The 14,510-nt window shown below is 42.0% G+C and overlaps 2 protein-coding genes across 3 annotated transcripts; both read left to right on the top strand.

Annotated features, from left to right (window-relative positions):
- Positions 1 to 206: 206 nt before the first annotated feature.
- Positions 207 to 5,699, top strand: Fam136a (family with sequence similarity 136 member A). The gene is made up of 3 exons (XM_003469024.5): positions 207 to 366; positions 911 to 1,051; positions 4,131 to 5,699. Exons 1-3 carry the CDS (start codon positions 280 to 282, stop codon positions 4,317 to 4,319), a joined length of 417 nt encoding a protein of 138 aa, XP_003469072.1. The 5' UTR covers positions 207 to 279; the 3' UTR covers positions 4,320 to 5,699.
- Positions 5,700 to 7,126: 1,427 nt separating this feature from the next.
- On the top strand, positions 7,127 to 13,588 carry Snrpg (small nuclear ribonucleoprotein polypeptide G). Of its 2 annotated transcripts, XM_003469025.5 has the most exons (4): positions 7,127 to 7,279; positions 9,077 to 9,099; positions 11,014 to 11,138; positions 13,410 to 13,588. In XM_003469025.5, exons 1-4 carry the CDS (start codon positions 7,248 to 7,250, stop codon positions 13,458 to 13,460), a joined length of 231 nt encoding a protein of 76 aa, XP_003469073.1. In that variant the 5' UTR covers positions 7,127 to 7,247; the 3' UTR covers positions 13,461 to 13,588. The 2 variants fall into 2 exon arrangements, with proteins under 2 accessions (XP_003469073.1, XP_063085635.1); XM_063229565.1 differs by lacking the exon at positions 9,077 to 9,099 and having other exon boundaries at positions 7,151 to 7,279.
- Positions 13,589 to 14,510: the final 922 nt, after the last annotated feature.

Here is a 14,510-nt window from a genome sequence, read left to right as displayed (position 1 = left end):
GCCAGAGAGGCAGTCATGAACCCAGAACTAGGGGCTAGGGATTTGGCTCAGCGGCATAAGCGCCTGCCTTGCAAGCGCGTGGTCATGAGTTCAATCCCCGGCACCGATTTAAATAAATAAATAAACAGAACCGAGCTGCACTCAGGCGAGGGAGGGCACCAGCGTGCAGTTGCGCATCTGGGCCGCCAGGGGGCGGCGTGGGCGCGAAAGGACGGGCGGCGAGGGGGCGGGGCTGCGCGAAGCCATGTGGACGCCGGCGTAGCGCAGCGCGCGGTCGCTATGGCGGAGCTGCAGCAGCTCCGGGTGCAGGAGGCGGTGGACTCCATGGTGAAGAGTGTGGAGAGAGAGAACATCCGGAAGATGCAGGTAGCGGGCGGGCGGAGCCCCACCATTGGAGTCCTGGGCCCTGTCAGCTGCGGAGCCGGGGCGCCTCGGCTTTCCCCTCGCGCACTCTGGGGCCGGGCCCCGTGGGGTCTTTCCTGGTGACCTCCTAAATGATTTGTTAGGGTTGGTGCTGCCCCCTCGCTCCGTTATGGGTTTCCTGCATAACTCAAGTCTAGAGTCATTGATTAATGGATCGGCTGTCCTGCTGGAACGCAGATTCCCAGGTTGCCTCCTCTGAACTTGGTACCTGGACTTGAGGACATGGCTTCATCTGACCCGCCCCTGCCCGCCCCATTCACCCAACCATTGGTGCAACAGGTTCCAGTGAGCTAGAGCAAGGACACCTTGAAACACCCTCGTAGTTGCAGAGAATAATTTTCCCAGTCGTGGTTTTAAAATGCCTGTTTAAAAGTGGAAAGGGAGATGCTGCAGACACAAACGTAGCCTCCCACCCTTGTGGTCCTTGGTCCTCTTTGTCCTTGGAGACTGTCCTATCTAACCGGACTCTGCCCTGCTTCCTTCCCAGGGCCTCATGTTCCGGTGCAGTGCCAGCTGCTGTGAGGATAACCAGGCGTCCATGCAGCAGGTGCACCAGTGCATCGAGCGCTGCCACGCACCTCTAGCTCAGGCCCAGGCCTTGGTGACCAATGAGCTGGAAAAGTTCCAGGTGAGCAGAATTTCAACCAGAGATCTCTAGTCCTTGAAGTGCCCTACTTCAGGAGATGACACCCCTTTTGCTCAGGACTCTTGGCTTTAGTGTCTTGGTTCTGTTAACATTTGTGACAGTCCTCTGACTGACTAGTCTGTCTTCACAGTGCTTGAAATTCTGGAAAAAGTCCTGAAAATTGAGTGCTGTGAAGTTGATACTCCCACAAAAACAATGGTATAGTTACGAGTTACCAGGGAAGTAGTACATGGGCAAAAAAAAAACCTTTATTTCTTTTTTGTTGTTTTGTCATGTTGAGCACCGGGATACCTTATTGTATAGGTTAAAACTCCCTAATTGTTACAATTGACATGCTTTGAAGTTTTGTTATATTTTTCCTTCTCCTCCTATTTATCTTTGAATAAAATGAATTTTTAAATAATATATAAATATATCACTCAGCTGCCTGGCAAGTATGAGACACTGAGTTCAATACCTGGTACCAAAAGTAAAATAAAATAAAATTCCCTAAAATGTATAAATGTATATTAGTTCATTTTTTAAAACAGCAGAATCACCTGGAAAGTGGAATAAAATAGGAAAATGGAATAAGATATTTGCAATTTTTTTTTTTACTGGTACTGGGGATCGAACTCACGACCACCTGCTTGCAAGGCAGGTGTTTATGCCGCTGAGCTAAATCCCCAGCCCCGAAAATGGAGTAAGATAGCTGGGTTTGGTAACATGTCTGTAATCCAACAGTCTGCTAGGGCAAAAAGATGGTAAATTCATATCCAGCCTGAGGACCTTTGGCTTACCAAGAGTGTGTCAAAATAAAAATGGTTGGAAATGTAGCTCAGTGCAGAGGCCCTGGGTTCCATCCCTAGTACCACAAAGAAAAGGAACAGATTATAGCAAGATCCTACCATTGTTTTGTGGATTTACCCACCCACCCCACGTCTGTCCCTACTTGCTACACCAGAGAACAGTTCCTGGGTCGCTGAAGTACAGCAGTTTATATGAAGCATTATTGTTGGCTTAGTGATCCCTGGCTTAACAAGCCCCATTCATGCTTGCTAAGAAAACTCCATTTTTCCCTCTCTGAAACAAGAGGTGAGGTATCTACAACTTAATTTTATTCCCTTTATCTGAGTGAACCTTTTAGAGATGACTGTCCAAACCATAATCCAAAGCCCACTTATTGAGCCTAGAGATACAGCCCAGTGTTGCAGCAACCTGCCAGGCAAGCACAACATCCTGAGTTCAATTCTCAGTACAAAAAAAAAAAAAAAAACTTGTTTATCTCAGTGTTAACATTGAAATTAAACCGGAATACTGAGGTTTTAGTTTAGAAAAAAAACAGCTGAAACATTAATCTTTTGTCTTAAACGAAAAACAAGTAACATGCTGTCTAGGCTCACCATCACTGTTCTAAGTATACTTTTGTGGAATTTGAAAGAAACACCCCATTCTGAGTCAGTCTTTCATAGCCTGAGATTCTGTTCACATGAAAACATCATCCCTAAAATGTGATACCTTTTTACATTCTGCTGTACAGAATATACTGCCATTGGGGCTGGGAATTTGGCTTAGTGGCATAAGCACCTGCCTTGCAAGTGTGTGGTTGTGAGTTCAATCCCTGGTACTGATAAAAAAAAAAAAAGAATATACTGCCTCATTATGAAAGAAAAGCTTCTCCAAGATCATAAAACTCCAAAGGGTTTGTTTTCATTCTGATATCAAATTTTGTGCATGAGTTCTTTAAAATTTAGTTCTTGGGTTATTTTTTACTTTCTCTTTCCATCCTCTTTGCAGTCTGTTCCAGGTAGCCTTTCACTCTTGCGCTGTGCCTTCTGGTCTTGTAGTTGTGAGTTCCCCTCCACAGGCCATTGGTTAGTGATGACACCTCATCTTAATCTGACTGCATCTTCTTGAATTTTATTCTTCATTTCGCCACCAGAACACCTCCTGGTTTTCCACCTCCCTCTCTGGCCCCTCTTTGTTTTTTTCCCTCCATACTAGGGATTGTACCCAGGGCCTTTGTACCAAACAGTGTCCCTGCCATTTTGACTCTCTCACTGCTCAGCCCGGGCTCAAATGCAATCCTAAATCCTCTTGCCTTAACCTCTCAGAGTGCTAGGATTACAGGTATGCACCAGCACACCTGGCTGGCCTGTCTTTTTTTGATTTGATTTGCTTTGCTGGCTTTTCCACCCTCCCACATCTGGAGGATATATGCTGTCCTTGGACTCGGCTCTTCATAGCTGTATATATCGTCTCTATGCTAACGACTTTTGCATTTGTATCTCTGGGCCAGACCTAATTCCTAAATTCAAGTTTCACATATCCAGCTGTTTCCTTAACATCTCCAGTCACTTATTTTATCCTTGCACTGAAATGTAAGTCCCAAGGGCAAGTACTTTATCCACTTTACTTATTGCTATATTCACAACATTATTAGAAGACTGACACATAGTAGGTGCTCAACATATATTGTATTTGAATCACATTGTTTCTCTGTAGCCAAGACCGACATTAAAGAATCAGGATAGGGCTGAGTATGATGATGTGGCCCATCACCAACTATTCAGCAGGCTGATACAGGAAGATCCCAAGCTTGAGGCCAGGCTAAGAAAACTTAGCAAAACTTTGTTTCAAAATAAAAAATGGCAGGAATGTAGCTCAATGCTCCCTGGATTCTGTCCCCACTACTGCAAAACAGCACAGAGGAATCAAAGTGTTTGTAACCCTAATAGTAACCTATAGTGACCTGTCACTATAGCAACAGGTCTTCTGTACAATTTATTTGCTCATCCCCTTGCTTAGTAATGATTTGTCTGAGTTCTCCCAGGGCCACTTTCTGTATCAACCAAGACAATCTCTCTTTTTTTTTTTTTTTTTTTTTGGTACCAAGAATTGAACCCAGAGCCTCATGTTCCATCTACATCACCACCCCCAAGCCAAGGCAGACTTGCGCTCTGGATCATTTAACTGAACAAGATAATAGACTGCAAGCATGTAGGCCAAATCTGGCACACAGTCAGCACCCAGAAAATGCAGGCCAGCCTCTCAGCCTTCTCTGCCTTCCTCCTTGTCATAGGACCGCCTGGCCCGGTGCACGATGCATTGCAATGACAAAGCCAAAGATTCAATGGATGCAGGGAATAAGGAGCCTCAGGTGAAACGGCAGCTGGACAGTTGTGTGGCTAAATGTGTAGATGACCACATGAACCTCATTCCAACTATGACCAAGAGGATGAAGGAATCCCTCTCGTCTATTGGGAAATAAAAAAAAGTCTTTGCCAGTGGCCATTGGGACTGAGGATGGCAGTGTGTTTCAAAAGAATGGAAATCTAAGTTTTTTAAGTAAAATTTATGAATGAAGAAACTTAAGGATAACAGCACGTTTAAGATATATTTCACTGCTGGGGATTTAGCTCAGCGACATAAGCACCTGCCTTGCAAGCAGGCAGTTGTGAGTTCGATCCCTGGTACCAATAAAAAAAAAAAAAGACATACTTCACTTGCGTCTGGACCCTGGTTCCTCTATGTTTGGATGCTGGAAAGTGAAATGAAAAAATAAAAAACTGGTGCTAAAATTCGGGTCAAAAATTGCATTAAAAAGTGTTTTAGAGCCTAAATTTTATGTGGCAAGACCTTATCCTGGCAGTAGAGATCTCCCTCATACCAATCAAGAACCTTACAAGGTACCAGAGTTCTCTCAGTCCACAGGTAGCCGCAGCCTGGCAGGTTCCTCTATCTGCCTATGACCTGGTGGAGTTGCAAGAGAGATGTCTATAGCCAACCTCCTGTTTACCACACTGTTTTCTCTAAGCCATGAAAAACAAAATTCAGACAACTAACTTATATGCTTGTAATCCTAGCATCTGGGAGGCTGAGGCAAGAGGATTGCTGTGAGTTTGAGGCCAGCCCGAACTGCATAGTAAAACCCAGGGTTGGGGGGAGAATATTTTGCTTGATTTAGAGGTGCAAAGGCATGAATTGGATTTAAGATGCATTGAGAGGGAGAGAGAGAGGGTAAGAGCTCTGAAAAGCTCCGTATATCCTTTTTTAGCTGTCAAGAAATGGGTGTGCTTGTCTTAACGGTTATTAGCTGTATCTTTCAACCCAGAGACAACTGCCATCATGAGGGTCAGTGTCACTTCATGGGAAGCAGGGCTTCATTTGCTGGCTGATGGACCCTTGGGCTTTTTGCTGCAGTTTGCTGCAGTACAATCTTACAGTGACTTTTCTCCTGAAGATTAAGCAACATTGGAACTGTTGGCTAGGTAAGAGATTTGTGAACTACTGAACTTGGAGAAACTGGTTTCTATAGAACAGAATGGAATAAAAGCCTAAACCCAGCATTGTTTTCTTAGCCTCCTGAATTAACGGCCTTAGTGAGATAATCCCCTGGCAACAGGAAAGTCAAAAATTAAGCAAGTTGAGTTGTGATTTCCTTTACCAAATACCATTTTTACCTGGGGCTTTTGCAATGCACAGTGTCCCTGCCCCAGCATGGCATCTTATATTTTGAATAAGGGATGTGTTACCTTTTTACCAATTTATTACTTGAAATGGTAATATAGCCTGTCTGTTGCAGTATCAAGGCTGTGATATATTTTCCTATTGGTTTGGTCTCACAATAAAAAACTTCATTGTATCTTCACTATTGTATTTTTTCTTGTCTGGGTAGTAAATAACTATCTCAGTATTTTTCTCTTGTTATGTTTAAAATAAATTGAAGATGTTCACAAGAGTGGGAATTCATTATGTATTACAATTCAGATGCAGGACTAGGTTATTAAAGCAGGGAGCACAGAGGAAAGGAGCACAGTGGACTTGAAGTCCACTAATGTGCAAAAGAAACTGTCAGCTGGGCATGGTGATGCACACTTGTCATCCCAGCACTTAAGGAGGCTGAGGCAGGAGGATTACTGTGAGTTGTAGGCCTGCCTGGGCTAGTAAGTTCAAGACCAGCCATAACTACCCAGCAAAACTCCATCTCAGACAAAAGAAACCATCACAAGTGGGCATGGTCATGCTTGCCTGTAATCTCAGCGCTTGGGGAGGCTGAAGCAAAAAGATCCTGGGTTTTTAAAGGCCAGCCTAGACTACATACACATAACAAGACCTTGTCTCAAAAAGGAAAAAACTAAACCACCTATGAAGCTAAGAAGAAATTCAGTATCCAAGGTTTTAGTTTCAACAAAACACAGCAAGTGTAAGAAATATGACCCCGTTAGGGAAAAATGCAGTATTTGGGCTCTTTGGCAACAAAGAAACACAAAATAGGTGATGTATCACTGTTACCTAGAGATTTTCTTTTTCTTTTTGATGGTACTGGGGATTGAGCCAAGGGCCTTCATGCTGAGCTACATCCACAGGCCCGCACCTCCCTTTGATGTGGTGTTTTAAACTTTTGAGCTAGGATCTAGCTGAATTGCCCAGGTTGGGCTCGAACTTACTATCCTGCCTCAACTTCCTAGAGTGCTAGAATTACAAGCCTGCACCATTACGCCTACGAATCTAGCCAGCTTGAACACTGGGAATGAATTTTATTTTGGAGAGTCATCCCCTACTTCCAGTCATCAAATCCTTCTGAGTTACATAATCGATAATCCATGGATTTTCCTATTTTTTAATAACAACCAGAAACAAGTGGGAGCCCACTTTCTTAATACTTTTTTAGTTGACTTAAAAAATTAGTATTCATATTAAAGAATACTTATATGCCACACCTCACATTTTATATACAATGACAATGGGACATTAAGTGGGAGTCCTGGAAACAATGTTACAAGAATTGCGGGATCCTCAGTCGGAAATACGTTTCAGGGTTCTTCAAATTCCCGGGTCTAGGCCCAGTCCCTTTACTTTTCTACTGCAGAAAGGTCATTAATTTGGTTGTTACAAAGGACAGGCCAACCTTGCCCAGAGATATACCGACATCCCAATTTTACATAAAATAAATGGACCAGAGGAAGTCCCACCTCTCCTCCTGGCCACTTGCTGGTAACGAAACCGGAAACCGGCGGCTTACCCACAAGCCCTGGGTTCCCTTAAGTATCGCGAGGTGAAATGTAAACATCGCAGACCGGCGATTGGCTTGCGGCGTGTGGTGACGCCAGACGTAAAGCGCCGAACCCACAGTAGGCGCGTAAAGGTGGCCGCAAATTCCCTTTGCCAGACTCTCTGAGCCCGTGGACTAGACAAGATGAGCAAAGCTCACCCTCCGGAGCTGAAAAAGTAAGTTACGTGTGAGACCTCGCCCAAGGGGTCGCTTCTCTGCGTGCCCCGAGTCCCTTAGGTCTCTCTGTTTGCCTTCTATTATCTGGCGGGTGAATGCCAAAAGGTTTGAGTCCCTTTACCTCGTCGTCTTCCAGCCTGAGCCCGCCTGGATCCCGTCCAGGGGCCCACGCTTCCGATTTTGAAGCTACTAGAGATGCCACATGTCGGGCCGGTCGGCGTCCAGGGCGCCTCCATTTGACCAATTTGAGTTCCCGGCCCGGGTCTGCTTCACGAGATTCTTCCTTCTTTGAAGAGCTCCAATGCCACCTTTTGGTGAACATCTTGAATAGCATCATGTTCTGAGTAAGATGGCTGGAGGGTTAATTTCATAAGGAGTTACAGAACTGGCTGGAATGCAGGTGTTTAATAGCATGTAAGGAACCGAAAACCCACTTAAGCCACAGAGAATGTGTTTGTAGCTGTTTCTTTGTGCTTTTGCATGGATAGCTCATTTATTTTTCTTGCACCTTTTTAAAATAAGTTAATTTTAACCAGTGTACAAATACCATGAGCCAGGCATAGTGGCTCACAACTGTAATCCTAGCACTTGGGAGGCTGAGGCAGGAACCTGGGCTACAAAGTGAGCTCAAGGCCAGCCTGAGCTGCATAGCAAGACTCTGTCTCAAAAAGCCAAAACATAAAATGTTATTAACGGGATACCATGCGGCTTTTCAATAAATGAGTACATTCTTACTGTCCCATAATTAAGCTAACTTTTAATGTACTGTAGTATGCTGTTCTGATGTTATAACTGTAACAGCATTCATTGTCCCAGTCAGGGAAGACTACTGTTGACCCAGTACCCTAGTACCATCAAACAGTAGGATATTCTTCCTGTACATAAAACTTAGTTTGAAACTTTGGCCGCTTGAACACTTCCTGACTGAACTTAATCTGTTCTGTGGCTACTGAGTAGCTCTATCTTTATTCTATATAACACTAGAATTTTGCATGTGGGACTGTACAAGGAGCTCTTTATGCCTGAGTTCCCTCCAACTCACCCAAGTAGCTGGGATTGTGGGCATGGACCACTATGCTCAGTTCCTATGTCATATTTCCCCCAACACTGAGTACTGAATCCAGAGCCTTAAAGTTGTGGTCTTCCTCCCTCGCCTTCCCAAGTAGCAGGCAGGGATTACAAGTGTGTGCCACTGACACTACTGGGCTCTATATTATACTTGTCTTGAATTGTCCCATGATATTCTATGCATTAAAATTGAATTTTCTAGCTAGGGATGGTAACACACACCTATAATCTTAGCACTCAAGAGTCTGAGACAAGAGGATCACTACAAGTTCAAGGCAGCCCTACACATGGCAAAATCCTGTCCCAAAAAACCGAAATAAAAAGAAATCGTATTTTCTAAACTATAACAAAATGGTAAAAATTGATTTGATTTTGGCTTAATGACTTGGTATGGTTAATTCTATCATACTGAGAAGGGATAGTCTTGTTTAATTCAACTTGGCCAAAGTTTTAAAATACATACTTTGGCAAAATGTGTTTTAGAACTATCCTGAAAACTTAAGCTTAATGCTTTAGTATTAACATTCGTATCTCAGATATGAAGTAGCTATTGAATTAGATATGGTTTTTATTATCTTGTCCCATTCCAAATGGTATTACTTGTGTAATGTCTAATTTAGATATTCCATTGTTCTCTCTTTACAATACAAAATTTTTTCTATTTTAAATTTCATATTCCTATTGTATAAATTTTCAGATGTGTAATTTTTACTCTTTTGCTTTTCCAGATTTATGGACAAGAAGTTATCATGTAAGTTTTTTTATCAGACTGATTCATATCCACTAATTAAGTAAGTTTATCAAAATTCCAACTAGACAGCTTTCCTTACCTAATTTCCAGCAGCACTCTGGATGATTTAGGCCTTCTCCCACTTTGAGAAAATTAACAGAGGTTTCCCATGTAAGATTTGCAGGTTTATTAGCCTTTTTTCCTTAAATCAAGCCACAAAGGACCTACACAAGGAGCACTTAATTCTTATCTCTTGGAAATATGTAGAAAAAACAGATTTGTTCAGCCTAATTTAAAATCTAACTCATGCAGTATTTGAAATACAATGGGGTTAAAAGCAAGGGATTTAAAAGTAAGAAACCTTTAGTTTGAATCTTAGCTCTGCCATAGGTTAGTAGCTGTGAAATCGTGAGTCCTATTACTTAAAATTCGTTTTCATGTATAGAGTATGCACTACTTTATAAGGTGCTTATAAATTAAAATGCTAAAGTGTTAGGTGTGGTGGTATACACCTGTAATCCTAACACTCAGGAGGCTGAGGCTGGAGGATCACTGAGAATTTGAGACCAACTGGGTTACACGGTGAGTTCAAGACCAGCCTGAATATATAGTAAAACTGTCTCAAGAAACCAAACAGTGCCTGCATAAGTGCCTGCCCCGCAAGCATAAGGTCGTGAAAAATTTCCGGTACTGGAAAAAAATTTAAAAAAACCAAACAAATAAAATGTGGAAGTAAATTTTTTGAAGTGTTAAGCAACCAAAACAGAGTGATTTGGGCTCCATTCGGCTACTCTCTTCATCTTTTTTTTTTTTTTTTTTTTTTTTTGGTCTTTTTCCTTTTTATCGGTACCGGGAATCGAACTCACGACTGCAAGGCAGGTGCTTATGCCGCTGAGCTAAATCCCCAGCCCCTACTCTCTTCATCTTTAGACCAGAGTCACCTATAGTGGTACCTCCAACTGAATTTTTAATTCACAGCTCTAGTGCCAAATCAAATTCAAAGGTTAAGTTCAGTGTTGACCTTCTGGGGAAACTTGATTTGGTTCTCTTCCAATTCAGTTTACAACCAGAACCATGGAAAGAATTAAATGTCTGAACCAGGGTAACACTATACTCTGCTTCAAAATGAGCTGTTTCACAAACCTGCAGCATGGCTGTGCGTAGTGGTGCACACCTGTAATCTCAGCAATTGGGAGACTGAGGCAGGATTGCCACAAATTCAAGCCCAGCCTGGGGTAAATAGTGAGTTCCAGGTCAACCTGAACTACACATTGAGATCCCGTCTCAGAACAGTGGGAAAAAAGGCCAGGATTTAGCTCAGTGGCACAGTGCCTGGCAAGCATGAGGCTATAAGTTTGATCCCTGGTGCAAAAAAAACAGGAAGAAAATTGTTTTCCTTCCTGTAACAAGTATAACCGCCGATACTGCTCTATATGCCTGTACCATATTTTATCATAAAGATAACATACATTGCCAGCCCAAAGGATATGAAGAACACTCTACTTTATCCTCCCTAATATTTCTTCCATGTCTTTGGGTCTGGGCCACTTCCCCTTTCCAGCCTGTGCCTCTCCATTTTAAAAAAGTACTGCCCCTGCTCTTGCATACATACTTGTTAAACTTTCTTTTGACCCTGTTTCTATTCTTTAAACAGTCTGGCTATGTAGTTCATGCTGGCCTCAAACTGCAACTCACTTGAAACTCACTACGTAGCCCAGGCTGGCCTCCTCCTGCCTCAGCCTTCTTAGGGAAGGCAAGGATTACAAGCATGCATCACCATACCAAGCCATATCTTGGTAAATTCTTTTACTACCCACATTACTGGCGTCTGCAACTATTTCACTATAAACTGTGTTTTACTTATCCCATGTGATTTCTAGTGAATAGTTGATAGTTGAGAAGACATTTTATTAAAACTTTTCTCCTTTTTCATAGTGAAATTAAATGGTGGCAGGCATGTCCAAGGAATATTGCGAGGATTTGATCCCTTTATGAATCTTGTGATAGATGAATGTGTGGAGATGGCAACTAGTGGGCAACAGAACAATATTGGAATGGTGGTAAGTGAAGATAAGACTTCTCTTATTTCTTAAGAATATGTGTTAACAGGGCTGGGGATTTAGCTCAGCGGCATAAGCACCTGCCTTGCAAGCAGGTGGTCATGAGTTCGATCCCTGGTACCGATAAAAATGAAAAAGACAAAAATAAATAAATAAATAAATTGGGGTTAGCCACAAGAAATGTAAACAATATGTACTACACACACAAACACAAGCCCTTCCCTCCCAAAAACAAATTAGAGTTATTCATAAAAAGCAAGTAACGGACCAGGATGTGGCACAGCGCCTGCCTGGCAAGCACAAGGTCATGAGTTCAATCCCTGGTACCAAAAAAAGGCAAGTGACAGGCAAGATAAGACTTTTCATTTCCTTTTTAGTTTAACATACACAGTCATGTAACTGTCATAATATCCCCATAACTTGTAGGTAAGATCTCAATTTTATAGAAGCTTCCAAAGTTCTAGGGCTTGAAATCACTTTTGGAAATCATTTTTATTTATTTTTGTTTGACAGGGTCTCACAATGTACATTGTTACCTTGGTTCATGGACTTCATTCTCTCCACCATTCTCTTCATAAACTTGAGTTGATTGAGAACCAAATGAAATTCAGTGGTTAGGTTCAATGTTGACCTTATGCAAAAATTTGATTCTGTTTGGGACCAGAATCATGAAGAGAACTGAGTTCATGAACTGAAGTACCACTATAATTCAGACTGGCCTTGAACTCCTGGAGATTCTACCTCATCCTTCTAAATGCTGGGATTACAGGCTTATGCCATCACACCCAGCAGTTGGAAATCATTTTGAGCTTTACAGTACTCTGTAAGAGGCACATAGATCAATACTAGGGTCATAGTTTTCAGACTTTAACATGTATATAAATCTCCGGCATATCGTGTTGATCTGCAGATTCATATTCAGGAGGTAGAGAGTAAAACAGTACTGCACATTTTTAATCTACCCAATGCAGATCTGCCAGTCACTTTTTACTTTGTGTATTTAGTTAACCTGGATTTTTCTGATTTATTCTCATGCTGTCCTAGAATTTACATTTCAGTGAGACAGAATCTGTGTGTGTGTGTGTGTGTGTGTGTGTGTGTGTGTGTGTGTATGTGTTTGTGTAATTAAAGCTACCTGCAGCATTGGGAGAAAAGAACAAGTTCTAGCTGGTCTAACTGTAGTTGGCTAAAAGCATAGCTCCATTTGAGTCTCATTCAGAATGCCTCTATTTCTAATAAACATTTCAGATTACTGCCTGTCATCCCCCTTGTGCCCTTCCCTATCCAGATCATTGTGATGTACAATTCATCAAGGACCTGCTGTTTCCAATCCCCATGCCTTCCAGGTTCACTTAGTTTTTTCCGTGTGAACTCAATACTAGTCATCTTGCCTGTATTTCCATAGGGACAGGTGTCCCTGCTTGTTTTCATTTAAAGCTTATCTACCAAGCCAGGTGCTGTGCTCCTAAGGCCCTTTTTTCTTACCTCTAAGTACCATCTCATTGAAACTCTTTTTTTTTGGGGGGGGGCAGGATGGTTACTGCCTTTCCCCCCATATATAGCATTTAACTAGCAAATTGTTGCTCTCATGATGTCCCCTACACTAAGATTGGCATTCAAAGCCTTCTAAGGTGGGATGCCAGCTTCCTTTGCTTTCTACTTCCCATTATGACTTTCTCATTGCATTCAAAATTTCTTTCTTTATACTTTGTCTTCACGTTGGTTCTATCTACAATTTGCCAGCTTAATCAAATTCTACCCAGTTCCCTAACCCAGCTACAATGTTGTCATGGCCTGCTTTCTACAACTTCCATCCTGGTTTATTCTTTAAATGACTTTACACCCCTCAACTGGCATATTTCTACTGTACCTGAGCTGCCAAGGACAGGGTGAGCATGTTCATAAGTCCTGCCATTTAAAAGGCAAACAAGTCATAGTGACTCAGCATCTCATAAAGTTAATTATTATTGGCCTTCAACACAGATGTGTATCTTCTTTGAAAGGAATAAGTGACTTCTTGTGGTGATTAAACCGTTTATTTGGTATCCATGTGGTTTGAAAAGAGCCTTACAATGCCACGTGTGGTAGTGCATGCCTATAATCCCAGCACTCAGGAGGCTGAGGCAGGATTGCTGTGAGTTCAAGGCTAGTCTGAACTGCATAGTGAAACCCTGTCTCAAAAAAACAAAAGAAAAGCTTCACAAACTCTAATACTAAAGAATGATTTGGTGAAAATTGTGTAAAAATTGATGTCTGTTTTCTCTTTCCTAGGTAATACGAGGAAATAGTATCATTATGCTGGAAGCCTTAGAACGAGTTTAAACAATGACTGACTGTTCAGCAGAGAAATCCATGGTCCTCTTCAAAGCGCTAGTTTCAGTGACTCAAAATTGAGTCATACACATTTTCGTACTGTTTTTTGTTAAATAAACTTTTTTAAGTCAAAAATACTTCCTTAGATGTTTTGAGTGTATAAATATATGAGCTCTTTCTAAAATGAATTTTCTTGGTGAGACTGATTTCAGAGGTTTTATGCAGCCAGACATGGTGTAGAACTCATCTGTAATCCCAGCATCCCAGAAGCTGGGGCAGGGGGATCTCAAATATGAGGCCAGCCTAAAGTACAAAGGAAACACTTGTCTGCCAAGTTCTTAAAAGAGGCTTTATATATGGGAAGAATGTTACTAAATGTGAAACACACCAAGTGTATATCTTCTCCATCTTTTACCACTGCAGATAACCTGTAAACCATGTGTGATGCTGCATATTGTAAAAACCAGTTACCCAGGAGACTGGTGGAGGATCAAAAAGTTTTAGTTCAACCAGGCACATACCTGTAATCCCTCAGGCTGAGACAGGAAGATCACCACAAGTTCAAGGCCAGCCTAAGCTACACACAGACCCTGCCTCCCCCCAAAAAAGTAAATTTGAGTTCAGCCTGGGCAATTTTAACAAAAGACCCTACCTGAAAATAAAAAAAGGTCCAGGTATTTGGCTCAGTAGTAGAGTACCATTCAGTTTGATCCCCAATACTGGAAAAAGAAAAAAATGCAACCTGAGTGGATTTCTGAAATAGTAATTTTGATCTGTGACTTTTTTTTTTGAGACAGGGTCTCGCTATGCAGTTCTGGCTGGCCTTGAGCTCCCTTTCTGGCTCAGGCTGGCCTCAAACGATCCTCCTGCCTCAGCCTCCTGAGTGCTGGGATTACAGGCATGAGCCACCATACCCGGCTGATCGGTGACTTTTCTAAGGCTGTCCATTTTTAAAAATTCTTGAAACAAATGTTTTCAATTTCAGAATACTTATATACTCACCACAAAATAACATTGGGCATACAATGAGATCCTAAAAATGAAATTCGTATTTTACCT

Source organism: Cavia porcellus, unplaced genomic scaffold (assembly GCF_034190915.1).
Source record: "Cavia porcellus strain 051 isolate PalLab524CR breed Dunkin Hartley unplaced genomic scaffold, mCavPor4.1 scaffold_18, whole genome shotgun sequence".
In the NCBI taxonomy this organism is placed as follows: Eukaryota; Metazoa; Chordata; class Mammalia; order Rodentia; family Caviidae; genus Cavia; species Cavia porcellus.
The sequence above is the reverse complement of the archived record's forward strand: the minus strand, read 5'-3'. Positions and strand labels throughout refer to the sequence as shown.

Bases quoted from the DNA above. Each gene is read 5' to 3' on its own strand.
- Fam136a (XM_003469024.5), top strand. From the start codon at position 280: ATGGCGGAGCTGCAGCAGCTCCGGGTGCAGGAGGCGGTGGACTCCATG. The intron at 367-910 runs GTAGCGGGCGGG...CTTCCTTCCCAG, and splicing joins AGAACATCCGGAAGATGCAG to GGCCTCATGTTCCGGTGCAG. The intron at 1,052-4,130 runs GTGAGCAGAATT...TCCTTGTCATAG, and splicing joins ATGAGCTGGAAAAGTTCCAG to GACCGCCTGGCCCGGTGCAC.
- Snrpg (XM_003469025.5), top strand. From the start codon at position 7,248: ATGAGCAAAGCTCACCCTCCGGAGCTGAAAAA. The intron at 9,100-11,013 runs GTAAGTTTTTTT...CCTTTTTCATAG, and splicing joins TATGGACAAGAAGTTATCAT to TGAAATTAAATGGTGGCAGG. The intron at 11,139-13,409 runs GTAAGTGAAGAT...TCTCTTTCCTAG, and splicing joins AGAACAATATTGGAATGGTG to GTAATACGAGGAAATAGTAT.